The sequence below is a fragment of the Oncorhynchus clarkii genome, chromosome 27, assembly GCF_045791955.1.
Source record: "Oncorhynchus clarkii lewisi isolate Uvic-CL-2024 chromosome 27, UVic_Ocla_1.0, whole genome shotgun sequence".
NCBI lineage: Eukaryota > Metazoa > Chordata > Actinopteri > Salmoniformes > Salmonidae > Oncorhynchus > Oncorhynchus clarkii.
In genome coordinates, this window is record NC_092173.1 from 33,573,409 (window position 1) to 33,600,184 (window position 26,776).

At 45.3% G+C, this 26,776-nt stretch overlaps 2 protein-coding genes across 2 annotated transcripts; both read right to left on the bottom strand.

Moving 5' to 3' along the window:
• Positions 1 to 1,809: 1,809 nt before the first annotated feature.
• Positions 1,810 to 2,883, bottom strand: LOC139385763 (histidine-rich protein PFHRP-II-like). The gene has a single exon (XM_071131023.1). It carries the CDS (start codon positions 2,881 to 2,883, stop codon positions 1,810 to 1,812), a length of 1,074 nt encoding a protein of 357 aa, XP_070987124.1.
• A 20,541-nt stretch (positions 2,884 to 23,424) lies between these two features.
• Positions 23,425 to 24,210, bottom strand: LOC139385593 (high choriolytic enzyme 1-like). Its single transcript, XM_071130793.1, has one exon. It carries the CDS (start codon positions 24,208 to 24,210, stop codon positions 23,425 to 23,427), a length of 786 nt encoding a protein of 261 aa, XP_070986894.1.
• Between the last annotated feature and the right edge of the window lie 2,566 nt (positions 24,211 to 26,776).

A 26,776-nucleotide genomic window follows, 5' to 3' on the forward strand; every position in this document is an offset into this window, starting at 1 on the left:
GAGCGCGCACCATGAATTGATCCCCTGATGGAGATCTGGACTCCGTTTTCTCCTCTGCGCATCTGCCTGCCCAGATACAGGATAATCTACTCCCTCCCTGGCTTCCTAATCCAGCCATCCATCCCCATTCACAATGACAATTTGTGTCCCAAGCCGGACAGGGCTGTAGTTTGGAAGTCCATATTAGAATATATCTGGATGTTTGTCTTTTTTGAAATAACTATTGAACGGCTGTGAAGTGATCATTCCTCCAGCATTGCTACCATCTGGCTTGTGATTAGAATTCCATTCATAGTTCGTTGCAATCAGAGCTCAGCAACTTTCAACAAAATACTGCTACAATTATTAATCTGAAGGCCACAAATATTAGCATAAACAATTACACCACAGGTTGCAAAAGTCAGAGCGAATTAGTGTTTAATTGAATGAATATAGCATAAGTCAATATGTTAAGGGTTCTTTCCATTGAATGTTCCTGTTCAACTGGCACAGACAGACGAGCTCTATCATAATCACCTTAGAAAATTGTCATGCAATTCACAAATAAACATGGCTGAACCACACTGGTCTATTTGAAATGTTAAATACGAAACAATCTGTCTCATGTACAGTAGAAACAGTGATAAGGTTCAACTGGTACTCTGACCACTGACTGACATGACGACAGGGGACAGTTGTGCCAGACCTGGTAACAAACTTTACTGGCTGTATGAGTGTTACTGGCCCGTGCGAGTGTTACCGGCCGTGTGAATGTTACTGGCTGTATGAGTGTTACTGGCCCGTGCGAGTGTTACTGGCTGCGTGAATATTACTGGCTGTGTGAATTTTACTGTCTGTATGAGTGTTACTGGCCGTGTGAATGTTACTGGCTGTATGAGTTTTACTGAACGTGTGAATATTACTGGCTGTATGAGTGTTACTGGCTGTGTGAATATTACTGGCTGTATGAGTGTTACTGGCTGTGTGAACGTTACTGGCAGTATGGGTGTTACTGGCCCGTGCGAGTGTTACTGGCTGTGTGAATGTTACTGGCCGTGTGAATGTTACTGGCCGTGTGAATGTTACTGGCCGTGTGAATGTTACTGGCTGTATGAGTGTTACTGGCCCGTGCGAGTGTTACTGGCTGTGTGAATATTACTGTCTGTATAAGTGTTACTGGCCGTGTGAATGTTACTGGCTGTATGAGTGTTAATGGCTGTGTGAATATTACTGGCTGAATGAGTGTTTCTGGCCGTGTGAATGTTACTGGCTGTATGAGTGTTACTGGCCCGTGCGAGTATTACTGGCTGTGTGAATATTACTGGCTGTATGAGTGTTACTGGCCAGTGCGACTGTTACTGGCCGTGTGCATGTTACTGGCTGTGTGAATGTTACTGGCTGTTTGAGTGTTACTGGACCGTGCGAGTGTTACTGGCCCGTGTGAGTTTTACTGGCTGTGTGAGTGTTACTGGCCTTGTGAATGTTACTGGCTGTATGAGTGTTACTGGCACTGTGAGTGTAACAGGCTGTGTGAATGTTACTGGCTGTATGAGTGCTACTGGCCCGTGCAAGTGTTACTGGCACGTGCAAGTGTTACCAGATGTGTGAATGTTACTGGCCCGTGCGAGTGTTACCGGATGCGTGAGTGTTACTGGCTGTGTGAGTGTTACTGGCCTTGTGAATGTTACTGGCTGTATGAGTGTTACTGGCATTGTGAGTTTAACTGGCTGTGTGAATATTACTGGCTGTATGAGTGTTACTGGCCCGTGTGAGTGTTACTGGCCGTGTGAATGTTACTGGCCCGTGCGAGTGTTACTGGCCGTGTGAATGTTACTGGCCCGTGCGAGTGTTACTGGCCGTGTGAATGTTACTGGCCTTGTGAATGTTACTGGCTGTGTGAGTGTTACTGGCCCGGTGAGTGTTACTGGCCGTGTGAGTGTTACTGGCCGTGTGAATGTTACTGGCATTGTGAGTCTTATTGGCCGTGTGAGTCTTACTGGCCGTGTGAATGTTACTGGCCTTGTGAATGTTACTGGCTGTGTGAGTGTTACTGGCCCTGTGAGTTTTACTGGCCCTGTGAGTGTTACTGGCCCTGTGAGTGTTACTAGCCGTGTGAATGTTACTGGCATTGTGAGTCTTACTGGCCGTGTGAGTCTTACTGGCCGTGTGAATGTTACTGGCCTTGTGAATGTTACTGGCTGTGTGAGTGTTACTGGCCTTGTGAATGTTACTGGCCTTGTGAATGTTACTGGCCTTGTGAATGTTACTGGCCCTGTGAGTGTTACTGGCCCTGTGAGTGTTACTGGCCCTGTGAGTGTTACTGGCCCTGTGAGTGTTACTGGCCCTGTGAATGTTACTGGCCTTGTGAATGTTACTGGCCTTGTGAATGTTACTGGCCTTGTGAATGTTACTGGCCTTGTGAATGTTACTGGCCTTGTGAATGTTATTGGCTGTGTGAGTGTTACTGGCCCTGTGAGTGTTACTGGCCCTGTGAGTGTTACTGGCCCTGTGAGTGTTACTGGCCGTGTGAGTGTTACTAGCCCTGTGAATGTTACTGGCATTGTGAGTCTTACTGGCCGTGTGAGTGTTACTGGCCCTGTGAATGTTACTGGCCGTGTGAGTGTTACTAGCCCTGTGATAGTTACTGGCATTGTGAGTCTTACTGGCCCTGTGAGTGTTACTGGCCCTGTGAATGTTACTGGCCTTGTGAATGTTACTGGCCTTGTGAATGTTACTGGCCTTGTGAATGTTATTGGCTGTGTGAGTGTTACTGGCCCTGTGAGTGTTACTGGCCCTGTGAGTCTTACTGGCCCTGTGAGTGTTACTGGCCCGTGCAAGTGTTACTGGCCGTGTGAATGTTACTGGCTGTGTGAGTGTTACTAGCCCTGTGAATGTTACTGGCATTGTGAGTCTTACTGGCCGTGTGAGTGTTACTAGCCCTGTGAATGTTACTGGCATTGTGAGTCTTACTGGCCCTGTGAGTGTTACTGGCCCGTGCGAGTGTTACTGGCCCTGTGAATGTTACTGGCCGTGTGAGTGTTACTAGCCCTGTGAATGTTACTGGCATTGTGAGTCTTACTGGCCGTGTGAGTGTTACTAGCCCTGTGAATGTTACTGGCATTGTGAGTCTTACTGGCCCTGTGAGTGTTACTGGCCCTGTGAGTGTTACTAGCCGTGTGAATGTTACTGGCATTGTGAGTCTTACTGGCCGTGTGAGTCTTACTGGCCGTGTGAATGTTACTGGCCTTGTGAATGTTACTGGCTATGTGAGTGTTACTGGCCCTGTGAGTGTTACTGGCCCTGTGAGTGTTACTGGCCGTGTGAATGTTACTGTCCGTGTGAATGTTACTGGCCTTGTGAGTGTTACTGGCCGTGTGAATGTTACTGGCTGGATGAGTGTTACTGGCCGTGTGAATATTACTGGCTGTATGAATGTTACTGGCCCGTGCGAGTGTTACTGGCTGTATGAGTGTTACTGGCCCGTGTGTGAGTGTTACTGGCTGTGTGAGTGTTGCTGGCCTTGTGAATGTTACTGGCTGTATGAGTGTTACTGGCATTGTGAGTGTTACTGGCTGTATGAGTTTTAATGGCTGTGTGAATATTACTGGCTGTATGAGTGTTACTGGCCGTGTGAATGTTACTGGCTGTGTGAGTGTTACTAGCCGTGTGAATGTTACTGGCCCTGTGAATGTTACTGGCTGTGTGAGTGTTACTGGACCTGTGAGTGTTACTGGCTGTGTGAGTGTAACTGGCTGTGTGAATGTTACTGGCTGTATGAGTGTTACTGGCTTTGTGAGTGTTACTGGCTGTATGAGTGTTAATGGCTGTGTGAATATTACTGGCTGTATGAGTGTTACTGGCCGTGTGAATGTTACTGGCTGTGTGAGTGTTACTAGCCGTGTGAATGTTACTGGCCCTGTGAATGTTAATGGCTGTGTGAGTGTTACTGGACCTGTGAGTGTTACTGGCTGTGTGAGTGTTACTAGCCGTGTGAATGTTACTGGCATTTTGAGTCTTACTGGCCGTGTGAGTCTTACTGACCTTGTGAATGTTACTGGCCTTGTGAATGTTACTGGCTGTGTGAGTGTTACTGGCCCTGTGAATGTTACTGGCCCTGTGAGTGTTACTGGCCTTGTGAGTGTTACTGGCCGTGTGAGTGTTACTAGCCGTGTGAATGCTACAGGCATTGTGAGTCTTACTGGCCGTGTGAGTCTTACTGGCCGTGTGAATGTTACTGGCCTTTTGTAAATGTTACTGGCTGTGTGAGTGTTACTGGCCCTGTGAGTGTTACTGGCCCTGTGAGTGTTACTGGCCGTGTGAATGTTACTGGCCTTGTGAATGTTACTGGCCTTGTGAATGTTACTGGCTGTGTGAGTGTTACTGGCCCTGTGAGTGTTACTGGCCCTGTGAGTGTTACTGGCCCTGTGAGTGTTACTGGCCCTGTGAGTGTTACTAGCCCTCTGAATGTTACTGGCATTGTGAGTCTTACTGGCCGTGTGAGTCTTACTGGGCGTGTGAATGTTACTGGCCTTGTGAATGTTACTGGCTGTGTGAGTGTTACTGGCCCTGTGAGTGTTACTGGCCCTGTGAGTGTTACTGGCCCTGTGAGTGTTACTGGCCCTGTGAGTGTTACTGGCCCTGTGAGTGTTACTGGCCCTGTGAGTGTTACTGGCCGTGTGAATGTTACTGGCCGTGTGAGTGTTACTGGCCCGTGTGAATGTTACTGGCCTTGTGAATGTTACTGGCCTTGTGAATGTTACTGGCTGTGTGAGTGTTACTGGCCCTGTGAGTGTTACTGGCCCTGTGAGTGTTACTGGCCGTGTGAGTGTTACTGGCCGTATGAGTGTTACTGGCCGTGTGAATGTTACTGGCCGTGTGAATGTTACTGGCCGTGTGAATGTTACTGGCCGTATGAGTGTTACTGGCTGTGTGAGTGTTGCTGGCTGTGTGAGTGTTGCTGGCTGTGTAAGTGTTGCTGGCTGTGTGAGTGTTGCTGGCTGTGTGAGTGTTACTGGCCGTGTGAATTGTACTATCTGTGTGTTGAGAGCTGTGTGACAACAATCACCAGAGAAAAGCAAGGTAAACACAAGTAATTTCAAACACCTGCTAATCTACAAATCCTGTTGTATCTAACATCATCAGTTCGGAGGAAGTTGCTTCTCATCCAAGAAATGTATATATTATAAAGGTGCAATTACATCAAGACTAAATTCCATTACAATCTGCCATTTATACGGAATAAAGCCATGCCCAGGCAGGGAGAGAGAGAGGAAGAGAGAGAGAGAGAGAAAGAGGGAGAGAGATAAGGGGTGAGAGAAATAAATAGGAAAGGAAAGAAAGAGAGAGAAAAAGAGAGAGAGAGAGAGAGAGAGAGAGAGAGAGAGAGAGAGAGAGAGAGAGAGAGAGAGAGAGAGAGGTAATACTAATCAGAATGAGTTAGTGATGGCTGTCATATTATGTGACAGGGTGTTATATTTACAACCTGTAATAAAACTGCCTCCACTGGCGATTTATGGAGGCGCTTGCCCTGCAGAGCTAAACCCTTTTTGCCATGGACACATTTTTAACATCTGCAGTGCATTTTCATATATTTGCAGATTATCATTTTCCCGAACAGAGAAACTGCCAACTGGGAAGTAGGCACTAAAAAGGGAAACAGAGTTGTAATCCAGAATGCTGGTACAGTACCAGTGTCCCCTCCCCAATCTCTGTGACCCCCACCCCCAGCCTGGCACGGTGTCCTACCCACCCCTCAGCACCCCCACCACCATCCTCTTTCAGCAGCCCTGTATTGGCAATGGGAAGCCCGTATTCATGTGATCATACTGTTAAGTAATGTGAGATGAGTTGTGTGGTGGATGTTGTCCAAGTGTCTCTGCAGCAGTGCTTCTCCTGCTGTGACTGAGTTATGACATTGATCTGAAGCATTGGATGGTGAATTACGATGCACATTAACTTACGATGACAGAGGGTTATTGGATAGTGTTGAGGTTTGGGACTTTTTCCTGTGTGTGTCTCCAACCTCAACATTTTAGCGGTGATTCTGTTTTAATGTAACGATGTGTCAAACAAACTGCATGTACCACTGAAGCTGGATCTACCAAACTAGTTAACATGTAAAGTAGTTCTCTATTTTAGCTAATACACAATGCATTTTGCCTAACAGATGTATAATAACCTAAGCACTAACTCTATAATAAGCACCAGGTTGAATGGAGAACATTGTTAAGGAAAAACAATATGGAGGAGCTCTCCAAAAGTCTACCATACAGAAACAGGTCGACCGTACAGCTACATGTATATCGCACAGCTACAGGTCTACCATACAGCTACAGGCCTACCCTACAGTTGAAGGTCTACCGTACAGCTACAGGACTACAGTACTGCTGCAAGTCTACCGTACAGCTACAGGTCTACTGTACAGCTACAGGTCTACCGTACAGCTACAGGCTTACCCTACAGCTACAGGTCTATCGTATAGCTACAGGTCTACCGTACAGCTACAGGCCTACCATACAGCTACAGGTCTATCGTACAGCTACAGGTCTACCGTACAGCTACAGGCTTACCCTACAGCTACAAGTCTACCGAACAGCTACAGGCTTACCCTACAGCTACAGGTCTATCGTACAGCTACAGGTCTACCGTACAGCTACAGGCCTACCGTACAGCTACAGGCTTACCCTACAGCTACAAGTCTACCGTACAGCTACAGGCTTACCCTACAGCTACAGGTCTACCATACAGCTACAGGCTTACCCTACAGCTACAGGTCTACCGTACAGCTACAGGTCTACCGTACAGCTAAAGGCGTACCGTAAAGCTGCAGGCCTACCGTACAGCTACAGGTCTTACCATAAAGATACAGGCCTACCATACAGCCGCAGGTCTACCATACAGATAGAGGCCTACTCTGTAGCTACAGGTCTACCGTACAGCTACAGACCTACCCAACAGCTATAGGCCTACCCTACAGTTGCAGTTCTACCGTACAGCAACAGGACTACCGTACTGCTGCAGGTCTACTGTACAGCTACAGGTCTACCCTACAGCTACAGGCCTACCCTACAGCTACAGGTCTACCACACAGCTACAATCCTACCATACAGCTACAGGTCTCCATACAGCTAGAGGTCTACCGTGCAGCTACAGGCCAACCATACAGCTACAGGTCTACCGTACAGCTACAGGCCTACCCTACACGTACAGAGTTACCCTACAGCTACAGGTCTACCATACAGCTACAGGCCTACCATACAGCCACAGGCATGACGTCTGGGAAGCAGAGTCAGAATATACAGACAGTGGGAGGACAGGAAGAGCAGAAAGCTGATTACAGAATGATTCTGACTGAACCAAGAGGAATCGAAATACGCACACACTCTTAATGATAGGCCATTATAAGACGGTTAATGTCTGTACACAATCATCAGTGGCTGTTCCATAACTATGAAACTGCAATGAGGAGAATCAATTGATTGCCGCCCCAGTATCCGTAAGGGGGTGGAGAGGAGCAGGGGGGCTCTCCTTTTTGTTTTGGCAGGAGCCTCACCTGAGTAACGCTCTCATTAACGCCCAGGTTGCAGCCAGGCTCTTCAGACAAACAGAGACTCGCTGCATGCTACATCTCACAGCACACTCAGTTAACATCCTGTCTAACGACTTTCTGAAGTCCCAGCTTTTCTCTCTCTCACACACACACACACACTCACTCACTCACTCACTCACTCACTCACTCACTCACTCACTCACTCACTCACTCACTCACTCACTCACTCACTCACTCACTCACTCACTCACTCACTCACTCACTCACTCACTCACTCACTCACTTCTCAGTATCACATGGAACTATGAAAACTCAATTACTAAGTGGGTCTGTCTGATCTGTGCAGCTACTGTTGACAGAACATTTCGCTAACATACTATAGTAGAGCAAGTCATTTTTTATGCATTTATTCTTAAAGAAAAAGTTGAAAGGATACAGAGGAATGGCAATATTACTATGCCATCTAGGAATCCATTAACCCTTGTGTGGTGTTCGAGTCTGTGGGACCCATTTTCAATGTTTACGAAAACAACCTGAGACTCATTGGCTTTGGCAGATTTTCTGTGAAGAACATGTAAAATAACCCATTTTCATTGAGTGCACACTGTGCACCCCCCTACACATTTATATTACATATGTAGTGTTTGGGTCCACTGGATCCGAGGGAAATAAAAGTGTGGAAAAGTGTGTGTGTAGGAGAAAATAAATAAAAATGAAACAAAAAGGTTTGCTGTTTGCTTTCACTCTGTCTTCAACATAGCACCAAGAACCTGTCTGTCTCGCTGCCAGCCCCAGGACCAGCCTGTCAGCAGCCAGCCCCAGGACCAGCCAGTCAGTAGCCAGCCCCAGGACCAGCCAGTCAGCAGCCAGCCCCAGGACCAGCCTGTCAGCAGCCAGCCCCAGGACCAGCCTGTCAGCAGCCAGCCCCAGGACCAGCCAGTCAGCAGCCAGCCCCAGGACCAGCCTGTCAGTAGCCAGCCCCAGGACCAGCCTGTCAGTAGCCAGCCCCAGGACCAGCCTGTCAGCAGCCAGCCCCAGGACCAGCCTGTCAGCAGCCAGCCCCAGGACCAGCCTGTCGGCAGCCAGCCCCAGGACCAGCCTGTCGGCAGCCAGCCCCAGGACCAGCCAGTCAGCAGCCAGCCACAGGACCAGCCTGTCAGCAGCCAGCCCCAGTCAGCAGCCAGCCCCAGGACCAGCCTGTCAGCAGCCAGCCCCAGGACCAGCCTGTCAGCAGCCAGCCCCAGGACCAGCCTTTCAGCAGCCAGCCCCAGGACCAGCCTGTCAGCAACCAGCCCATCAGCAGCAGCCTACAGGAGGTGAAATATGCAGATGCAGATGGTGGTTACTCATGTGCAGGACATACAGGAGGTGAAATATGCAGATGCAGATGGTGGTTACTCATGTCCAGGACATACAGGAGGTGAAATGTGCAGATGCAGATGGTGGTTACTCATGTGCTGGACATACAGGAGGTGAAATATGCAGATGGTGGTTACTCATGTGCAGGACATACAGGAGGTGAAATATGCAGATGCAGATGGTGGTTACTCATGTGCAGGACATACAGGAGGTGAAATATGCAGATGGTGGTTACTCATGTGCAGGACATACAGGAGGTGAAATATGCAGATGGTGGTTACTCATGTGCAGGACATACAGGAGGTGAAATATGCAGATGCAGATGGTGGTTACTCATGTGCAGGACATACAGGAGGTGAAATATGCAGATGGTGGTTACTCATGTGCAGGACATACAGGAGGTGAAATATGCAGATGGTGGTTACTCATGTGCAGGACATACAGGAGGTGAAATATGCAGATGGTGGTTACTCATGTGCAGGACATACAGGAGGTGAAATATGCAGATGGTGGTTACTCATGTGCAGGACATACAGGAGGTGAAATATGCAGATGGTGGTTACTCATGTGCAGGACATACAGGAGGTGAAATATGCAGATGGTGGTTACTCATGTGCAGGACATACAGGAGGTGAAATATGCAGATGGTGGTTACTCATGTGCAGGACATACAGGAGGTGAAATATGCAGATGGTGGTTACTCATGTGCAGGACATACAGGAGGTGAAATATGCAGATGGTGGTTACTCCTGTACAGGACATAGTTTTCTTTTGAACTGTTCGTCCCAGACACCATGCAGAAAGTCATTCAGGACTGCACTAATTTGGAGGGAAGGCGTGTTTTTGGAGAGGGATGGAAGGAGATGGACCAAACTAATTTACATGCATACTTTGGGGTTCTTATCCTTGCTGGTGTTTTCAGATCCAATGGGGAATCAACAGAATCCCTGTGGGATGAAGAAACTGGCAGAGAAATGTTCCGCGCAACAATGTCTCTGGAAAACATTATTTCCTGGATTATCTGCTTCGATAACCGAGACACCAGACCAGCTTGGTGGCAGAGAGTCAAGCTAGCTGCAATCAGGTCAGTGAGGGACAAGTGTGTGGACCGCCTTCCCCTGTTTTACAAGCTTGGGCCCAACATTACTGTTGATGAGCAGCATATGGCATTAACCACATCTGGATGTATCCATAACAAATTACTATTTGAATAAATATCACTGAATGACAGAAATATTGGAAAATAGTAGGCTAATGAAGGCAACAAATTGTTGCTGACTGGAACACCCAAAGTCATTAAATTGTTATATTAGGATTTGAAGGAATAGCCTATGATTAACTATTTCAGAGACAAGCATGGGGACTGGTCTTGATAAATCAATGAGATTTTTATTTTCAATCTCCATTTGGGTATTGGTTGGCCTACAATTAGGATGTGGAAATGTTGGGAATATTTTGCTCTTCACTCACAGTCACTTAGTAGCCTACTCCCGATCAGTCAGGTGGAACTGCACCATACTGTTTCATTTTTCATTTTTCTTGGAATAGAAACACCATAATACTAACACAATTTCTTCAAATCAGTCCCATATACTATGCTCTTACAAAAAAGGTTCTCTTGTACAGCTAATATTTAAAACAGTCAAACGCTTCTCAAAGATGCCCTCTGGTGGTCAAACTTGGACTAACTAGCATTAATGGCAACAATGGCTGACACTTAAATAACGTGCCATAGAATTCTGAGGCAGCCCGCAAGCTGTGCTGCAGTACGACGCAACTTTTAAAGGAAGAACCACTAAGTGTTTTCATCATTCTAGATTACAGCCGGTAGTAACAAGAAGAAGTGTTGTTATGTGTGTGGACCCAAGAAGGACAGGAAGACACAGTACACATGCATCAAGTGCAATAAATACATTTGCAACACACACAGTAAAAATCTCTCTCCCTCATGTTGTGTGTAGACTGGCCTTAATTTGTGTTCAATGGGGCTCATTTATCATTGTATGTAAAATCATGTAAAATCTCTCCTTCCAATATGATCAGTTAAAAAAATAAACATCAATAGTGATGAACACCTTGTTTCATTTGTACTCATGATTTATTCCACCCATGTCTTAATTATAATTTATTATTGTTTACAAAAATCTAACTTTATCCCCTCCCAAAATGCAATTGATATAAGTCAACATCTAAGTATTAAGTATTCTTTCGTAAATTGTTATGGCTGTTTTGTTTTAAAACCCAATAATGTTGTGGGTCCATCAGACCTGCGATCATTGGGTGAATAACAAAAACATGAACACCACACAAGGGTTAAGCCATCCTGTGTGCTAACCTTTAACTGAATATCTGAAAACTTAATGATCTGTAAATATCAACAACGTTTGCATCTTTCCGAGTGGAGCAGCCAGCTATACCTAGACTGAAATAAATTCCCAATCCTGTATTGAAAAATTGTCCATTTGACTTTTCTGTACATTATGTCAGTTACTTCATAGTTTGTCAGGATGAACAGGAGTAGTAGGGTTAGTGGATGGTAGACGTGAGGAATGGGGCCTATCTGAAGTCGATGTAGCGCCAGATATATATCATTACCTCTGTTTGGTTTCAGGCTGTTGTTCACTCACAGTCATTTGAATATGTTCTCAAACTAATGCACTGTTGGCTAATCCATCAATATGCTTCCTCCCGGGGCTTGTTTACTGGGAGAATATGGTATAACTACTGTATAGGCCAGGGGGACCATTGGTTATTAATTACACCAGTCTGATGCCTAAAGAGAGGGGGAGATAGGAAAATGTGGACAAATACAATTGGAAAAATGTAATGTAGAAAAATGCCAGCATGTGATCCAACAAACACAAACCAAGGCAAAGGAGTTGTGATGTGAAGCCATTCACTCAGAAACAGAACTAACTTTCTCTCTCCCCAACAGCCTCTCTGAGTGTTTGCCACTTGAGAACCCTGCATGGCAAGGCTGGCAGTTTGTTCACAGCTCTCCACATCTATCTCTTACAATCATTTCATCTCCCTGACACACTCAGTACCCATGGAGCAGAGAAGAGACCCTCAGGTTCTATTGGTGCTGCTTAGTGATGGGGGAAAAAAGATAAGTAACTATCACAATAATATTTTGAGCGTTAGTATCTACACTGAGTGTACAAAACAATAAGAATACATTCCTAATTATTGAGTTGCACCTTCGCCCCCCCCCTCCCTCCCTTTGCCCTCAGAACAGTCTCAATTCGTAGGGGCATAGGGATGCTGGCCCATGTTGACTCCAATGCTTCCCACAGTTGTGTCAAGTTGTCTGGATATCCTTTGGGTAGTGGACCATTCTTGATACACACGGGAAACTGTTGAGCACGGAAATCCAGTGGCAGTTCTTGACACAAACCGGTGTCTTGCACCAACTATCATACCCCGTTCAAAGACACCTGAATATTTTGTCTAGCCCATTCACCATTTGAATGGCATACACACACAATCCACAATATACATAACTTACAATATACACACCTTACAATATACATACCTTACATACCATACCTTACATACCATACCTTACATACCATACCTTACATACCATACCTTACATACCATACCTTACATATCATACCTTACATATCATACCTTACATATCATACCTTACATATCATACCTTACATACCATACCTTACATATCATACCTTACATACCATACCTTACATATCATACCTTACATATCATACCTTACATATCATACCTTACATACCATACCTTACATATCATACCTTACATACCATACCTTACATACCATACCTTACATATCATACCTTACATATCATACCTTACATATCGTACCTTACATATCATACCTTATATATCATACCTTACATATCATACCTTACATATCATACCTTACATATCATACCTTACATACCATACCTTACATATCATACCTTACATATGATACCTTACATACGATACCTTACATACCATACCTTACATACCATACCTTACATACCATACCTTACATATCATACCTTACATATCATACCTTACATATCGTACCTTACATACCATACCTTATATATCATACCTTGTAACTGATTCATGTGTTTGTTTTTTATGACCGTGTTTTTCTTTCTGCTTGCATTTTGTATTTTCTGTCATTTTTGTAAGTCAGGGCTCATCTGTAAAAGTGACCTATGTCTCAGCATGACTCCCAGGTAAAATGCAGGTAACATAAAAACATTTACATAGGATTGTGAGAATTGACAGAATCGTGACAATCGCAACACATCGTATCGCGTCTAAGTATCGTGAGGTCCCCAGCAATTCCCAGCCCTAGTGCTGCATCAATACAGTCAGTCACCACCACGACCCACAGCTACAGTCAGTCACCAACACGACCCACAGCTAGTCAGTCACCACCACGACCCACAGCTACAGTCAGTCACCACCACGACCCACAGCTAGTCAGTCACCACCACGACCCACAGCTACAGTCAGTCACCACCACGACCCACAGCTAGTCAGTCACCACCACGACCCACAGCTACAGTCAGTCACCACCACGACCCACAGCTACAGTCAGTCACCACCACGACCCACAGCTAGTCAGTCACCACCACGACCCATAGCCTGGCCTGACACTTTTGATCACTGCAAATTGAATGAACATAACAAGCCAGTCAATATGTAATTTACTCCCTTCTAACCAATAAACAATAGGGAGCTGCCCGTGAATAACAGCATGAAAGGAAGTGCGCTCAGACTGATGTCAGTTTCCATAATGAAATATCTACTTCGCTCTCTTCCAGAAAATAGGAGCACCCTTCATGTAGGGGAGTGAAATGTCCTAGAAAAAGTCTCTGTGACTCAAGAAGTATGTATGAGAAAGTGTGCAGTCCTTTGCTTGTTCCACCCACATATTCCTTCTCATATTTTGGGGGCATACCGAGTGGATGTCTGTCTGTTTCCTACACTCCAGGATGAGACATATAAGTCTCACTGATAAATACTGATGAGTAGTGTAAGAAGTGCCTGGAACAGGAACATTTCATCCAGGTGTTGCACCTAACTCTGTGGGGGTCAGATGGAGGGAAGTAGACATTTAATAAAATCCTTGTTAAATGGTAATATATGACTATCAGTTACTGTAACGGCTCTTGTCGAAAGGAGTGGACCAAAGCGCAGTGTGGAAAGTGTTCATGATTTAATTTTTTTCTTCATTTTGAACACTCAAACAAAACAACAAACGTGATACGTAAGCGAATAGTTCTGTCAGGTACAGACACTAAACAGAAAACAAGATTCGTGTGTGGATCCCAGAAAACCCAAAAGGAAAATGACAACTTATATGTGATCCCCAATCAGAGACAACGATAGACAGCTGCCTCTGATTGGGAATAATAGGGATCTCCAAGGTCAGGGCGTGACAGTAACCCCCCGCCCAAAGGTGCGGACTCTGGCCGCAAACCTGAACCTATAGGGGAGGGTCCGGGTGGGCATCTATTCTCGGTGGGGGCTCCGGTGCGGGACACAGATCCTGCTCCGCTTGAGGCTCCCCCCACTTTGATGGCGCTTCTTGTGCAGGGATCATCGCCGGGACCTCCGGACCGCCAGAGGCTCCGGACTGGGGACCGTCGCTGGAGGCTCCGGACTGGGGACCGTCGCTGGAGGCTCCGGACTGGGGACCGTCGCTGGAGGCTCCGGACTGGGGACCGTCGCTGGAGGCTCCGGACTGGGGACCGTCGCTGCAGGCTCCGGACTGGGGACCGTCGCTGCAGGCTCCGGACTGGGGACCGTCGCTGCAGGCTCCGGACTGGGGACCGTCGCTGCAGTCTCCGGACCGTCGCTGCAGTCTCCGGACCGTCGCTGCAGTCTCAGTCTCTTCGCTACAGTCTCTTCGCTCAGTCTCTTCGCTACAGGCTCCGGACTGGAGACTGTCGCTGCAGGCTCCGGACTGGAGACTGTCGCTGCAGGCTCCGGACTGGAGACTGTCGCTGCAGGCTCCGGACTGGAGACTGTCGCTGCAGGCTCCGGACTGGAGACTGTCGCTGCAGGCTCCGGACTGGAGACTGTCGCTGCAGGCTCCGGACTGGAGACTGTCGCTGCAGGCTCCGGACTGGAGACTGTCTCTGCAAGCTCTGTGCCATGGATCCTCACTACAGGCTCCGGCCCATGGATCCTCACTGGAGGCTCCGGGCCATGGATTATCACTACAGGCTCCGGGCCATGGATTATCTTTGGAGGCTTCGTGCCATGGATCATCACCGGAGGCTCCAGGCCATGGATCATCACCGGAGGCTCCTGGTCATGGATCATCACTACAGGCTTTGTACATGGAGCCGGAACAGGTCTCACCGGACTGAGGAGACGTACTGGAAGCCTGGTGCGTGGAGCTGCCACAGGGCTTGCCAGGCTGGGGAGACACACTGGAGACCTGGTACGTGGAACCGGAACAGGTCTCACCGGACTGGGGAGATGCACTGGAAGCCTGGTGCGTGGAGCAGGCACTGGATACACTGGGCCGTGGAGGCGCACTAGAGGTCTCGAGCGTAGAGCTGGCACAACCCGTCCTGGCTGGATGCTTACTTTCGCCCGGCAAATGCGGGGCGCTGGCACAAGACACACTGGGCTGTGAAGGCGCACCGGAGACACAGTTTGCAGAGCCGGCACAGGATACCCTGGGCCGAAGAAATGCACTGGAGACCAGGAGCGCTGAGCCGGCACATTCCGTCCTGGCTGAATGCCCACTCTAGCACGGCAAATGCGAGGAGCCGGCAACGAGCGCAGAGGGCTGTGATTGCGCACCAGTGCACATCACCGCATAACACGGTGCCTGACCGGTCACACGCTCCCCACGGTAAGCACGGGGAGTTGGCTCAGGTCTAAACCCTGACTCCGCCAATCCGCCAATTTTTTGGACTTCCGTTGTTGTTCTAATTCCTCGTATCGTCGCCGTTCCTCTTGCTGCCTTCATTTGCTCCCTTGAACGGCGAAACTCTCCAACCCGCATCCAGGGTCCTTTTCCATTCAGGATTTCCTCCCATGTCCATTCATCCTGACCACACTGCTTGGTCCGTTTTTGGTGGGACCTTTTGTAACGGCTCTCGTCGAAAGGAGTGGACCAAAGTGGAAAGTGTTCATGATTTTTATTTTTCAAAAAAACACTCAAACAAAATAACAAACGTCAAAATGAAAGCGCACAGTTCTGTCAGGTACAGACACTAAACAGAAAACAAGATCCCACAAAACCCAAAAGGAAAATTACAATTTATATGTAATCCCCAATCAGAGACAACAATAGACAGCTGCCTCTGATTGGGAACCACACACGGTCAAAAACAAAGAAATAGAAAACAGACTTTCCCACCCGAGTCACACCCTGACCTAACCAAACAGAGAATAATAGGGATCTAAGGTCAGGGCGTGACAGTTACAATAGAATAGATAGAATATAACGCTGATAATTATCCCTAGTGACAACACTTAGGGATGGGCATAAATCTCAAATTACATTTACAAAATACAACTACAAACTACACTAAAAAACAATTGACACCATTGATGTATACAGAGAAAAGAGTCGGCCCGAGAATTTAACCCTGTGGCAAGTCAGTTATTTACAATTTACAATGACAGCCTACCACGGCCAACGCTGGGCCAATTGTGCACCGTCCTATGGGACTCTCAATCACGGCAATTGTGATACATAGTGATGCCTCCAGCACTGTGATGCAGTGCCTCAGACCACTGCGCCACTCAGGGTGCACTGTCACTCTGGATAAGAGTGTCTGCTAAATGACCAAAATGTAAATGTATATGACAAAATGAACAATTGCAAAGCACACTGGGTATTGTCATTGGCCTTGTTTCGGGCGGAGCTCTTTGAATAATACTCAGCATGCTTTGCAATTGTTAATGTTTACATATACATTTAGTTAATTTAGTAGACGCTCAAATTAATTCACCCCAAAAAAATGTATTTGTCACATGCTTCGTAAACAACAGGTGTAAATTGGCATTGAAATGCTTATGAACCCTTCCCAACAATGCAGAGAAAAGTAATAGAAAAAGAATAACACGGGGAATAAATACACAATGAGTAACGATAGCTTGGCTTAAACACAGGGTACCAGTACAGAGTTGATTGCGGTAGATAAGGTAATTGCGGTAGATATGTACATATACAGTGCCTTCAGAAATTATTCAGACCCCTTGACTTTCTCCACATTTTGTACCGTTACAGCCTTATTCAGCCTGTTTTTTTTTTTTTTATAATTTCCTCAGCAATCTACTCACAATACCCCATAATGAAAAAGCGAGAGAAAAAAAATAGAGCAAAGCAGTGCGACACAAACAACACAGAGTTACACATGGAAAAACAAACGTACAGTCAATAACACAATAGAAAAGTCTATATAAAGTGTCTGCAAATGTAGTAGTAAGATTAGGGAGGTAAGGCAATAAATAGGCCATAGTGGCAAAATAATTACAGTTTAGCAAAAGATTGGAATTTAGATTGGAATGTTCCACTCCGCATCCTGGGTCTCTTCCAACACACAAGACCCACGCACACACACAGAAAATACAACTTTGATGTGGTACGGTGGGGCTATTGCTCACAGGAGTAGTGTGGGGTGTTACATCTGCCTAGAGATGAGAGAGAGAGTGGCAGGCTCTCAGAAAAGGGGCATCAGAAGCCATTTTAAATTTCACCAGGATGACATGTGTCCTCTACCTTTCAGCCGGCGCTGACAGGGGTGACAGTTAGCCAGCTTGAAGGTTACTGAAAGTCGGGAGGAACACAGGAGTTTGCTGCTTGCGGCTTGATTTAAGACAATGTTTTCTGTTCTACTTTTAGTCAAGTATTCAGCACCCCAGATTATTATGATTTTTTTCACAAAAATAAATATGTCAGGAGGCTGAATAAATTAACCTGTGGACTTCTGGCAAACATATTATTCTGATAAAGTAGTAAAAACGGAAGGAGGAGATTTGGTTTGCAGAGAGGAGAGAGGCAATGGGAAGAACCACCAGTCACGATAAAGCTGGCCTCAGAGAGTATTTATCACAGGAGTTACTGAGATCAATGTGTTGGATGTAACTAATGGTTTGTCACCCATTCCCGGGTAGGCAGGGCCAGGGGGAGGCTGTTCTTTACTGTGTGTCTGTCCGCAGGTGAATGACACAGAACAGTGTTGTTGTTAACGTGTCTCCACTGGTCAATAATAATCTGCAGTTGGTCTTCCTCCAATGACACATTAGTGCATTACGTTCCCGTGCTATGACCAGTGAAGGGAGAAGAAAGTTCACGTCTTTGATAAAATACACATCTAAACCCAAAGACCAGTGGCACATTGCGCTCGAACGATCGGGCCGTGATTCATTCGGAGGGAATTTGGTGTGGATCAATTTTGTATGAACAATGTTATGTTCTGCATGGTATCGAGCATCAGGGATGCAGAAATCCATATATTAACTGTGGTAATTAAAGTCTAACGTTAACTAATCAGGAAGTGTATTTGGTCAGCCAGTGGAGAGATACTGTACTGTACGGAGAAGGGAGGGGGGTCTTTGCACTGTACTGGGTGGTAAAGGGAGAGGTTTTTTTTACAGTACTGGGTGGTGAAGGGAGAGGGGTCTTTGTACTGTACCGGGTGGTGATAAAACAAGACCCCAGCCTTGTCTAGGGTTGAGAGGTCATAGCAGTTAGGATGATGAATGGCTGGAAACATGTAGAACCTCCGATCCAACAGCAGCACAAAGATTCAAACCAAACCCTGTGTCGTGTCTTCACTATCATTAACTGAAGACTGATAGTTTTTATCAAAGACCCTCTGTAATTAGTTATTACGCGATTAGACTGATTAATCATGTAACCGTAATTACTAGGAAGTCGGGGCACCAAGGAAAAATATTCAGATTACAAAGTTATAATTTCCTAAAATAACTTTTCAGATATTTTCATATCTGATCCATAGTCTTCTGATTAATGAATAATTTACTTTACTTCACGTTAGTCTCATTCCAAACGTCGTAAATTATTGGTTATCTGCACAAACCCAGTCTTCACTATGAGTCATCCATACATCAATTTTCTTAAAACTTGTTGAGGATAGGGGGCAGTATTTTCACTTTGGATGAATTGCGTGCCCATAGTGAACTGCATCCTACTCTGTCCTAGATTGCTAAAATATGCATATTAGTATTACTATTGGATAGAAAACACTCAGAAGTTTCTAAAACTGTTTGAATTATGTCTGTGAGTATAACAGAACTCATAGGGCAGGCAATCTTCCAAATAAGAAGTGAAATTCTGAATGTGGGTCAACTTTGACGTCATCGCCCCTTCCTTTCCCAACAAGATATGGATCTGGTAGCACTTCCTACGCCTTCCACTAGATGTCGTCATTCAGTAGAAAGTGGAATGGAGCTTTTGCTGTGAACTTTGACCGAACGGGAGGGGAAATAGTCACTGTCCCGACAGAATGCCATTTTCCTGTGGCGCATTTCTCTGTGGGTGCCACCGTCGTTCCATTTGGCTGCAGCTGAAAACGTATGATCCGGTTGGAACGTTATTGGAGATATATGAAAATAACATCCTGACGACTGATTCTCTACTTAGTTTGACCAGTTTATTCGACCTGGAATATATCTTTTTGAAGTTTTGGTGCGAGTTGTCCTGGACCGGCGTCAGCTTTTGGGCACGTGAGCTGAAAGTGGTAGCAAATGCTGCTACTTGGACACTAGTATTGGACATTATGGAACAAAACAACAATTTATTGTGGAACTAGGACTCCTTGCACTGAATTCTGATGAAAGATCAAAGGTAAGGGAATATTTATGATGTAATTTCGTATTTCTGTTGACTCCAACATGGCGGAGAAATACTTTTAAAATCTGACACAGCGGTTGCATTAAGAACCAGTGTATCTTTAATTATATGTAGAACATGTATCTTTAGTCAAAGTTTATGATGAGTATTTCTGTTATCTGGCGTAGCTTTCTATAATTCCTCAGGATATTTTGGAGGCATTTCTGAACATGGCGTCAATGTAAACTGAGATTTGTGAATATAAATATGCATATTATTGAACAAAACATAAATGTATTGTGTAACATGTCATATGAGTGTCATCTGATGAAGATTTTCAAAAGGTTTGTGATTCATTTTATCTCTAATCCTGCTTTTGTGACTCTCTTTGGCTGGAAAAAATGGCTGCGTTTTCCCTTTGATTTGGTGGTGGTCTAACATAAATATATGTTGTGTTTTCGCTGTAAAACATTTTAAAAATCGGACATGACGGGTAGATGAACAAGATGTTTATCTTTCATTTGAGGTATTGGACTTGTTAATGTGTGAAAGTTAAATATTTCTAAAGAATATTTTTGAATTCCCTGTGCCACCTTTTCAGCTGAATGAGGGGGTGGAGTTCCTTGCCATAACAGTTTCATTTATGTATTACTAACTAAGTAATTCACAGAAATGCATAAACAAACAGTAAATATGGTTACATGAAATGAGAATGTGCCCTAGTTGGCTAAACCGGCATGGCGGCTTGTTAGACAAAAGGGGAAGTGGGGGTCGACTAAGATTTCACTACAAAGTGATAATTATAACAATTGAAATGCTAATCCTTTGCACATGAACGTTCACTCGTTTGCGAACAATTGCAATCAATATATATATTTACGCTCAGTGTGTCGTCTTGATCGCTGGATGAAAAGTTCATTTCTTTTGTAGAATTGTCCGTCTCTCTCCCTCTCTCTCTCTCTCGCTCTGTCGTGGTTATAGTGGATAGTTCAGAGTAACATTAATTCATTTCGTTATAGAATGGATGATTCAGTGGTTGTCGTTCTTCGCGTTCAATGATACCGAATTCCTAGCTGCAGACTAGTAATTAATATCAAAGACTTGTTCTTATTCTGTCGGTATCGATAGTCTAAGAGTTTAACAGTGGCATGGTTAAAAGATTCAGCAATGGTCTACAACCTTTGTCCTCCTAATGGAGAAAAACATGATCTGCAACCTTTAGCCATCTCGTAATTGAGGTAAGCTTGGTCTGCTGATCGAAAACCCGAGTGGGGGTATATATTCGGAAGGGCCGAAAAAGGGCTGTCCCAGGATGTCTGACCCTAACTGGGCTCAGGGGCGGTCCTCTGATTTAATTCAAATCAAAAGGGAATTGTATTTTTCTTCATTCAACAGTCCAAAATCATATTACACAATTATACAAACAATATCATACTCACTCATTAATCTTATACAAAAATTAGATGTAAACCTCATATCTGAGGCTATTATATAAACAGAGTTATGGTAATGTGGCCACACCGTCTCCCATAAGCTTCCCCAAGTTGTGACAAACGGACCAGTTCGTAGCTGGATTCTTCACTGATCTTTTATACTTTCTCCGGAACATTAAATTTGTTGGTACCTCAAGTTCTGTGAGGTGGAAGGATTTCCTTTGTTCTCCATGAAAATCTACTCTCTCTATACTGTGTGGCCATGTGGCAAGGTCTCTCAGGAATTTACGACCTCTCTGACCAGAAGTAACCTAGTTGATGGAGGCAAAGGGGAGGCAGGGAGAGGGGGATGGGGCTTGTTATACCCAAAGAGGCCAACGTCAAGACACCTGTAAGACATCCCTTATTAGACCATCTTTGCTGAGGCATCAATTAGGTTCCCCATTTACTGTGCGGTAAACTCTGTAGCATATCATCACATGACTATTTATCTGTGAATGTACTGAGCAAATGTAGCTGCAACCTCTTTGATTTACGGAAGATACTGATTGTTCCTGTCATGATGGTATAGTATTGTAGGTTCGCAAAAGGTTATGCATAATAAAGTAGGATAAACACTCAACCAAACAGGTAAGTCATGATTTTGTCTTCTCCAAATCTCTCTAAGGTACTACAAAGTACATCAAGGTAGGTCTCAAAAATCAGTATGCAGAATAGCTCCACCTCTAAATCTCCAACCTTCCCCTACTTGGTCTCTTGTGGCCACTCCCCTCTTCCTGCCCACTGCGTAGTAGTGCTCAGGCAGATGGAGAGATGTGTGAGTGGGCCAGGCCAGGTGATTTGCAGGCCCGCCCAAGTAAGCATGCATTCCGTGGGCCTCTAATCTCCTCCTTGCCCTTTGTACCGTGGGCGTCCATTTTGTCCTAGGCCTCCGTCCCGTGGGCATCTCATCTCCTCCCGTGTGCATCTCATCTCTTCCTGGGCCTCTGTCCCATGGGGTCTCATCTCTTCTTGGGCCAGGGCTGATTTAATGCAGACTATGGGGGTCGTTAGGATGAGTAAGTGCTGGAGATGGACAGGCATATCTCCACAGCAGGCCATTTGGACTCTGATGGTGGAGGGGTGAGCAGAGAGGTTCTGTCCATTTGGAAGACTGACAGAGCAATTAGAGGCACGTTAATCACGACTGGTTGCCTCATTAATCAGAAGAAGCACAGTCGCTAACTCGAATACCCCCCTCTCACCATGTTCGCAAATATATTTCCATTTAGAACTTGGATAGCCTCCAATGAGTGGGGATGAAAGTTAACTGTTGGAGCAGTGTGGAGGTGTCTCCCAAGTTGTGGGCAGAGTTTATCATTTGATCTGGTTAGTTTGTCGAAGATGTTAGAAGATGAACGATACATTTTCCTCTCAAAGGCCTGTAAAAACCCACCCCAAATTCTGTATTTCTATTTCAAACAGTTTTGTTATATTTCAGTCTTCTGTGATGTATATAAAGTTTAATATGGGATGCAAACTCAAAATTGAATACATTTCATCTCTATATCTGACATGATACAGGTGTCTTCTTTTTTTAAGCCCATAACCATGTGTGTGAGGTGCATATTTTTGTTTCAAAGTAGATTTGCTTGAAATGACCAAGAAACATTATTTTCCTCTAAACTAATGTGATCAGCGTCATTAATGGCCAGTGGCCATGCGGTGTAGGCGTTGGTTTTCCACACGACTGTAAGTACCATGATGCCTGTAAAGTCTCCCATATTTAGTGCTCGACTTGGGCAGGAACTCACCGGAACTGACTACCAGCACATCACATTTTCTTCTGCTTGCCTGTTCCTCTTATAGAATATTATCTCAAAAGTATTGCCCATGTTGTACTGTCATATTAATGCAGTCCATGTTCATGGAAGTATTGGAGCCTCTCCTCCCTCATCAACCCATCTCTCCAGGTGAACATCACACCCCCCACTTCATGAAAGACAGAACAATATGAGGATCATTTTAAGATGGCTAGTTTTACAGGACTGAATGTTAGACCACTCTGCAGTTACAATCCTACTTAATAACACCAACCCCCAAGAGCTGCAGTTAATAATTGCAGTACCCAATCAGATGGATAAATATCCTATGAATAAATATCAAACTCATGCACTTTTTTTTACCATAATCATGCTTTATTATTACCAATGTGATTAAAAGGATAAACACAAACATACAATCCTCTGACAATAAAATACGTCAGCACTTGACAGCATATCCAGCATCACACATTTTCAACAACGGCGCTTTTTCTCTTAGCATTGGTAGAGCTTGTTGACCCTCAGGACATCAATGTCAGACATGCCCTGTCTCTGTCCGATGGCCACAGATGGGTCTGGGATGGGAGTGATGGTTTCCTTTCCGTAGTTGTTAGTGTAAGCGGTTCTATCATAGTGCATGACAGAGGAGTAGTCGTATGCAGTATTCAGGTTGTTGGTGTCCTGCTTCTGGAAGTTCTCGACGGCGTAGTTATAGATGTATTGCCAGTTGATCCTGATATACTGGTCACGGTCACTCCTGTTGTGCTCGTGGTGGAAGCCCAGGGAGTGAAGCAGCTCATGCTGGATGATACCATGCTGAACACAGCCAAACTGTGCAAGAGACAATGTCTGCCTGTCCCCAACAGTCCCCATGGTACCAAAACACCCGCCACTGCTCTGAATGTCCAGGTAGGCAGTCTGTGTCTTACGTGGGATGAAGCGGATGCAGGTCTTGCCATGGAAGTACTTCATGGCCGTCTCAATAGTCTCTACCTCCAAGCTGGAATATACAGAGCTGAGGATGTAAGGCACATACACCAAGCCGTCGGTTGACTTCTTCCAGAGACAGCTGTACTGGCTGCTAAAGCACTTCATGGCGTTCCTGGTTCTAGGAGCCAGAATGTCTCCTTCCAGCAGCAGCTCATTGGTTCCGTTGTTGGACTCCAGAATCGCTGAAGTGATGGACACATGGTCCGGCTCATCATGGACTTCATTTCCACTGGCCTGCGATAGGCCCAGCAGCAGCAGCAGTAGCAGGTTAAGAGTGGGTCTGTGGGCCATCTTTTGTCAGAGTATGTAGTTACTTTGGATGGATGAGTCCTTGGCTTTACCTGTGGAGGATCCTAAAATGTCTCATTCACCAAAGCTTGATGCCAGTGTTCTGTCAGAGCTGTTTATATACAGCTGTCCCATAGGTGTGACTGTGTAGGATTAACGGTTGGGGATGATGCTCACTGTCTTGGAAAAACAACCAGAGGGAGTACTCCACAACCTAACCCACTGTTTCAACAATTCATCTGTGTGGGTCAAATTACATTACACTTCAATTTCTTGAGGTATAAGTCGTCTCTACTACAACCACATATCCAGGATCAGATTACCTCATTCTACGATCATAATATTAACCATAAAGGGGATCAGATTACCTCACTGTCTGATCATAACATTAACCATAAAGGGGATCAGATTACCTCACTGTTGATTATAACATTAACCATAAAGGGTATCAGATTGCCTCACTGTCCGATCATAACATTAACCATAAATGGAATCATATTACCTCACTGTTGATCATTACATTAACCATAACAGGAATCAGATTACCTCACTGCCGATAATAACATTAACCATGAGGGGGGGATCAGAAAGTATCTGACCCTAGATCAGTGGTTAGGGACAAACTATATTGAGTCCATTCCTTTGGAACACATGTTTGGTTCACATTGGCTGTGACAAGCTTAACGAGATGAATCTCACTTAGGTGTGTTGTTTTAAAACAACCATTAGAGCACCATTAGATGTTGGCCAGTTGAGACGCTACATCCCACATATCCCAGCGAGGTTAAAACAACCATTACAGCCCAATTAGGTGGCAGTATAGAATAATAGTCATGTGTGTAGCTCAAGCACTTTAATTAAAATCTAAAAACTGTCTCTACAGAAAAACTTAATCCTCAGTGATGCTATGGTGCAAGCTGTGTATTGACTTTCCTAATGCCACGCATTTAGTAAGATTTAAAGCATATTAGCACACTATTTCCCACCCGTCACTTAACACACAACCTGATTAGAAGGCTCTGTGTGTGTGTAAATACTAGTGTGCTTGTGTGAGTGCATGTATAGAAAAAGATTGCAGGAGAGTATGAGGGCGAATTCTCTAGTTGTGTTACCTGGCTACTGATGAAATGGTGTGACTGATTAATTTTGTTATGTTAACATTAATAATTCCCATGCAGTTATTTGAACTTGGGTGCCTACAGTGTATCGTTCTGATAGGTGACAGGACGGTACGATGTACCCTGGGGCTCGACCCCGCCTTGTGCAACTGGGTCCTGGACTTTCTGACAGCACACCCCCAGGTGGTGAGGGTAGGAAACAACATCTCCACCCCGCTGATCCTCAACACTGGGGCCCCACAAGGGTACGTTCTCAGCCCTCTCCTGTACTCCCTGTTCACCCTTGACTGTGTGGCCATGCACACCTCTAATTCAGACGTCAAGTTTGCAGACGACACTACAGTGGTAGGCTTTATTACCAACAATGACAAGACGGCCTACAGGGAGGAGGTGAGGGCCCTCGGAGTGTGGTGTCAGGAAAATAACCTCACACTCAACGTCAACAAAACAAAGCAGTTGATCGTGGACTTCAGGAAACAGCAGAGGGAGTCCCCCCCCCCCCCCCATCCACATTGACGTGACAGTAGTGGAGAAGGTGGAAAGTTTTAAGTTCCTCGGAGAATACATCACGGACAAACTGAAATGGTCCACCCACACAGACAGCGGGCTGAAGAAGGTGAAGAATAGGCGCAACCTCAGGAGGCTGAAGAAATTTGGCTTGTCACCAAAAACACTCACAGACTTTTACAGATGCACAATCGAGAGCATCCTGTCGGGCTGTATCACCGGCTGGTACGGCAACTGCTCCGCCCACAACAGTAAGGCTTTCCAGAGGGTAGTGAGGTCTGCACAACGCATCACCGGGGGCAAACTAGCTGCCCTCTGGGACACCTACACCACTCGATGTCACAGGAAGGCCAAAAACATCATCAAGGCCAACAATCACCCGAGCCACTGCCTGTTCACTCCGCTATCATCCAGAAGGTGAGGTCAGTACAGGTGCATCAAAGCTGGGAGAGAGAGACTGAAAAACAGCTTCTATCTCAAGGCCATCAGACTGTTAAACAGCCATCACTAACATTGAGTGGCTGCTGCCAACATACTGACTCAAATCTCTAGCCACTTTAATAATTAAAAATTGGTTGTAATAAATGTATCACTAGTCACTTTAAACAATGCCACTTTACATAATGTTTACATACCCTACATTACTCATCTCATATGTACATACTGTACTCTATACCATCTACTGCGTCTTGCCTATGCTGTTCGGCAATTGCTCATCCATATATTTATATGTACATATTCTTATTCATTCCTTTACACTTGTGTGTATAAGGTACTGTAGTTGTTGTGAAATTGTTAGATTACTTGTTAGATAGTACTGCATGGTCGGAACTAGAAGCACAAGCATTTTGCATTAACAGCTGCTAACCATGTGAATGTGACCAATAAAATTTGCTTTGATTTGTTTACATACCACCTCTGCACAACAGTAATGAATCAAACTA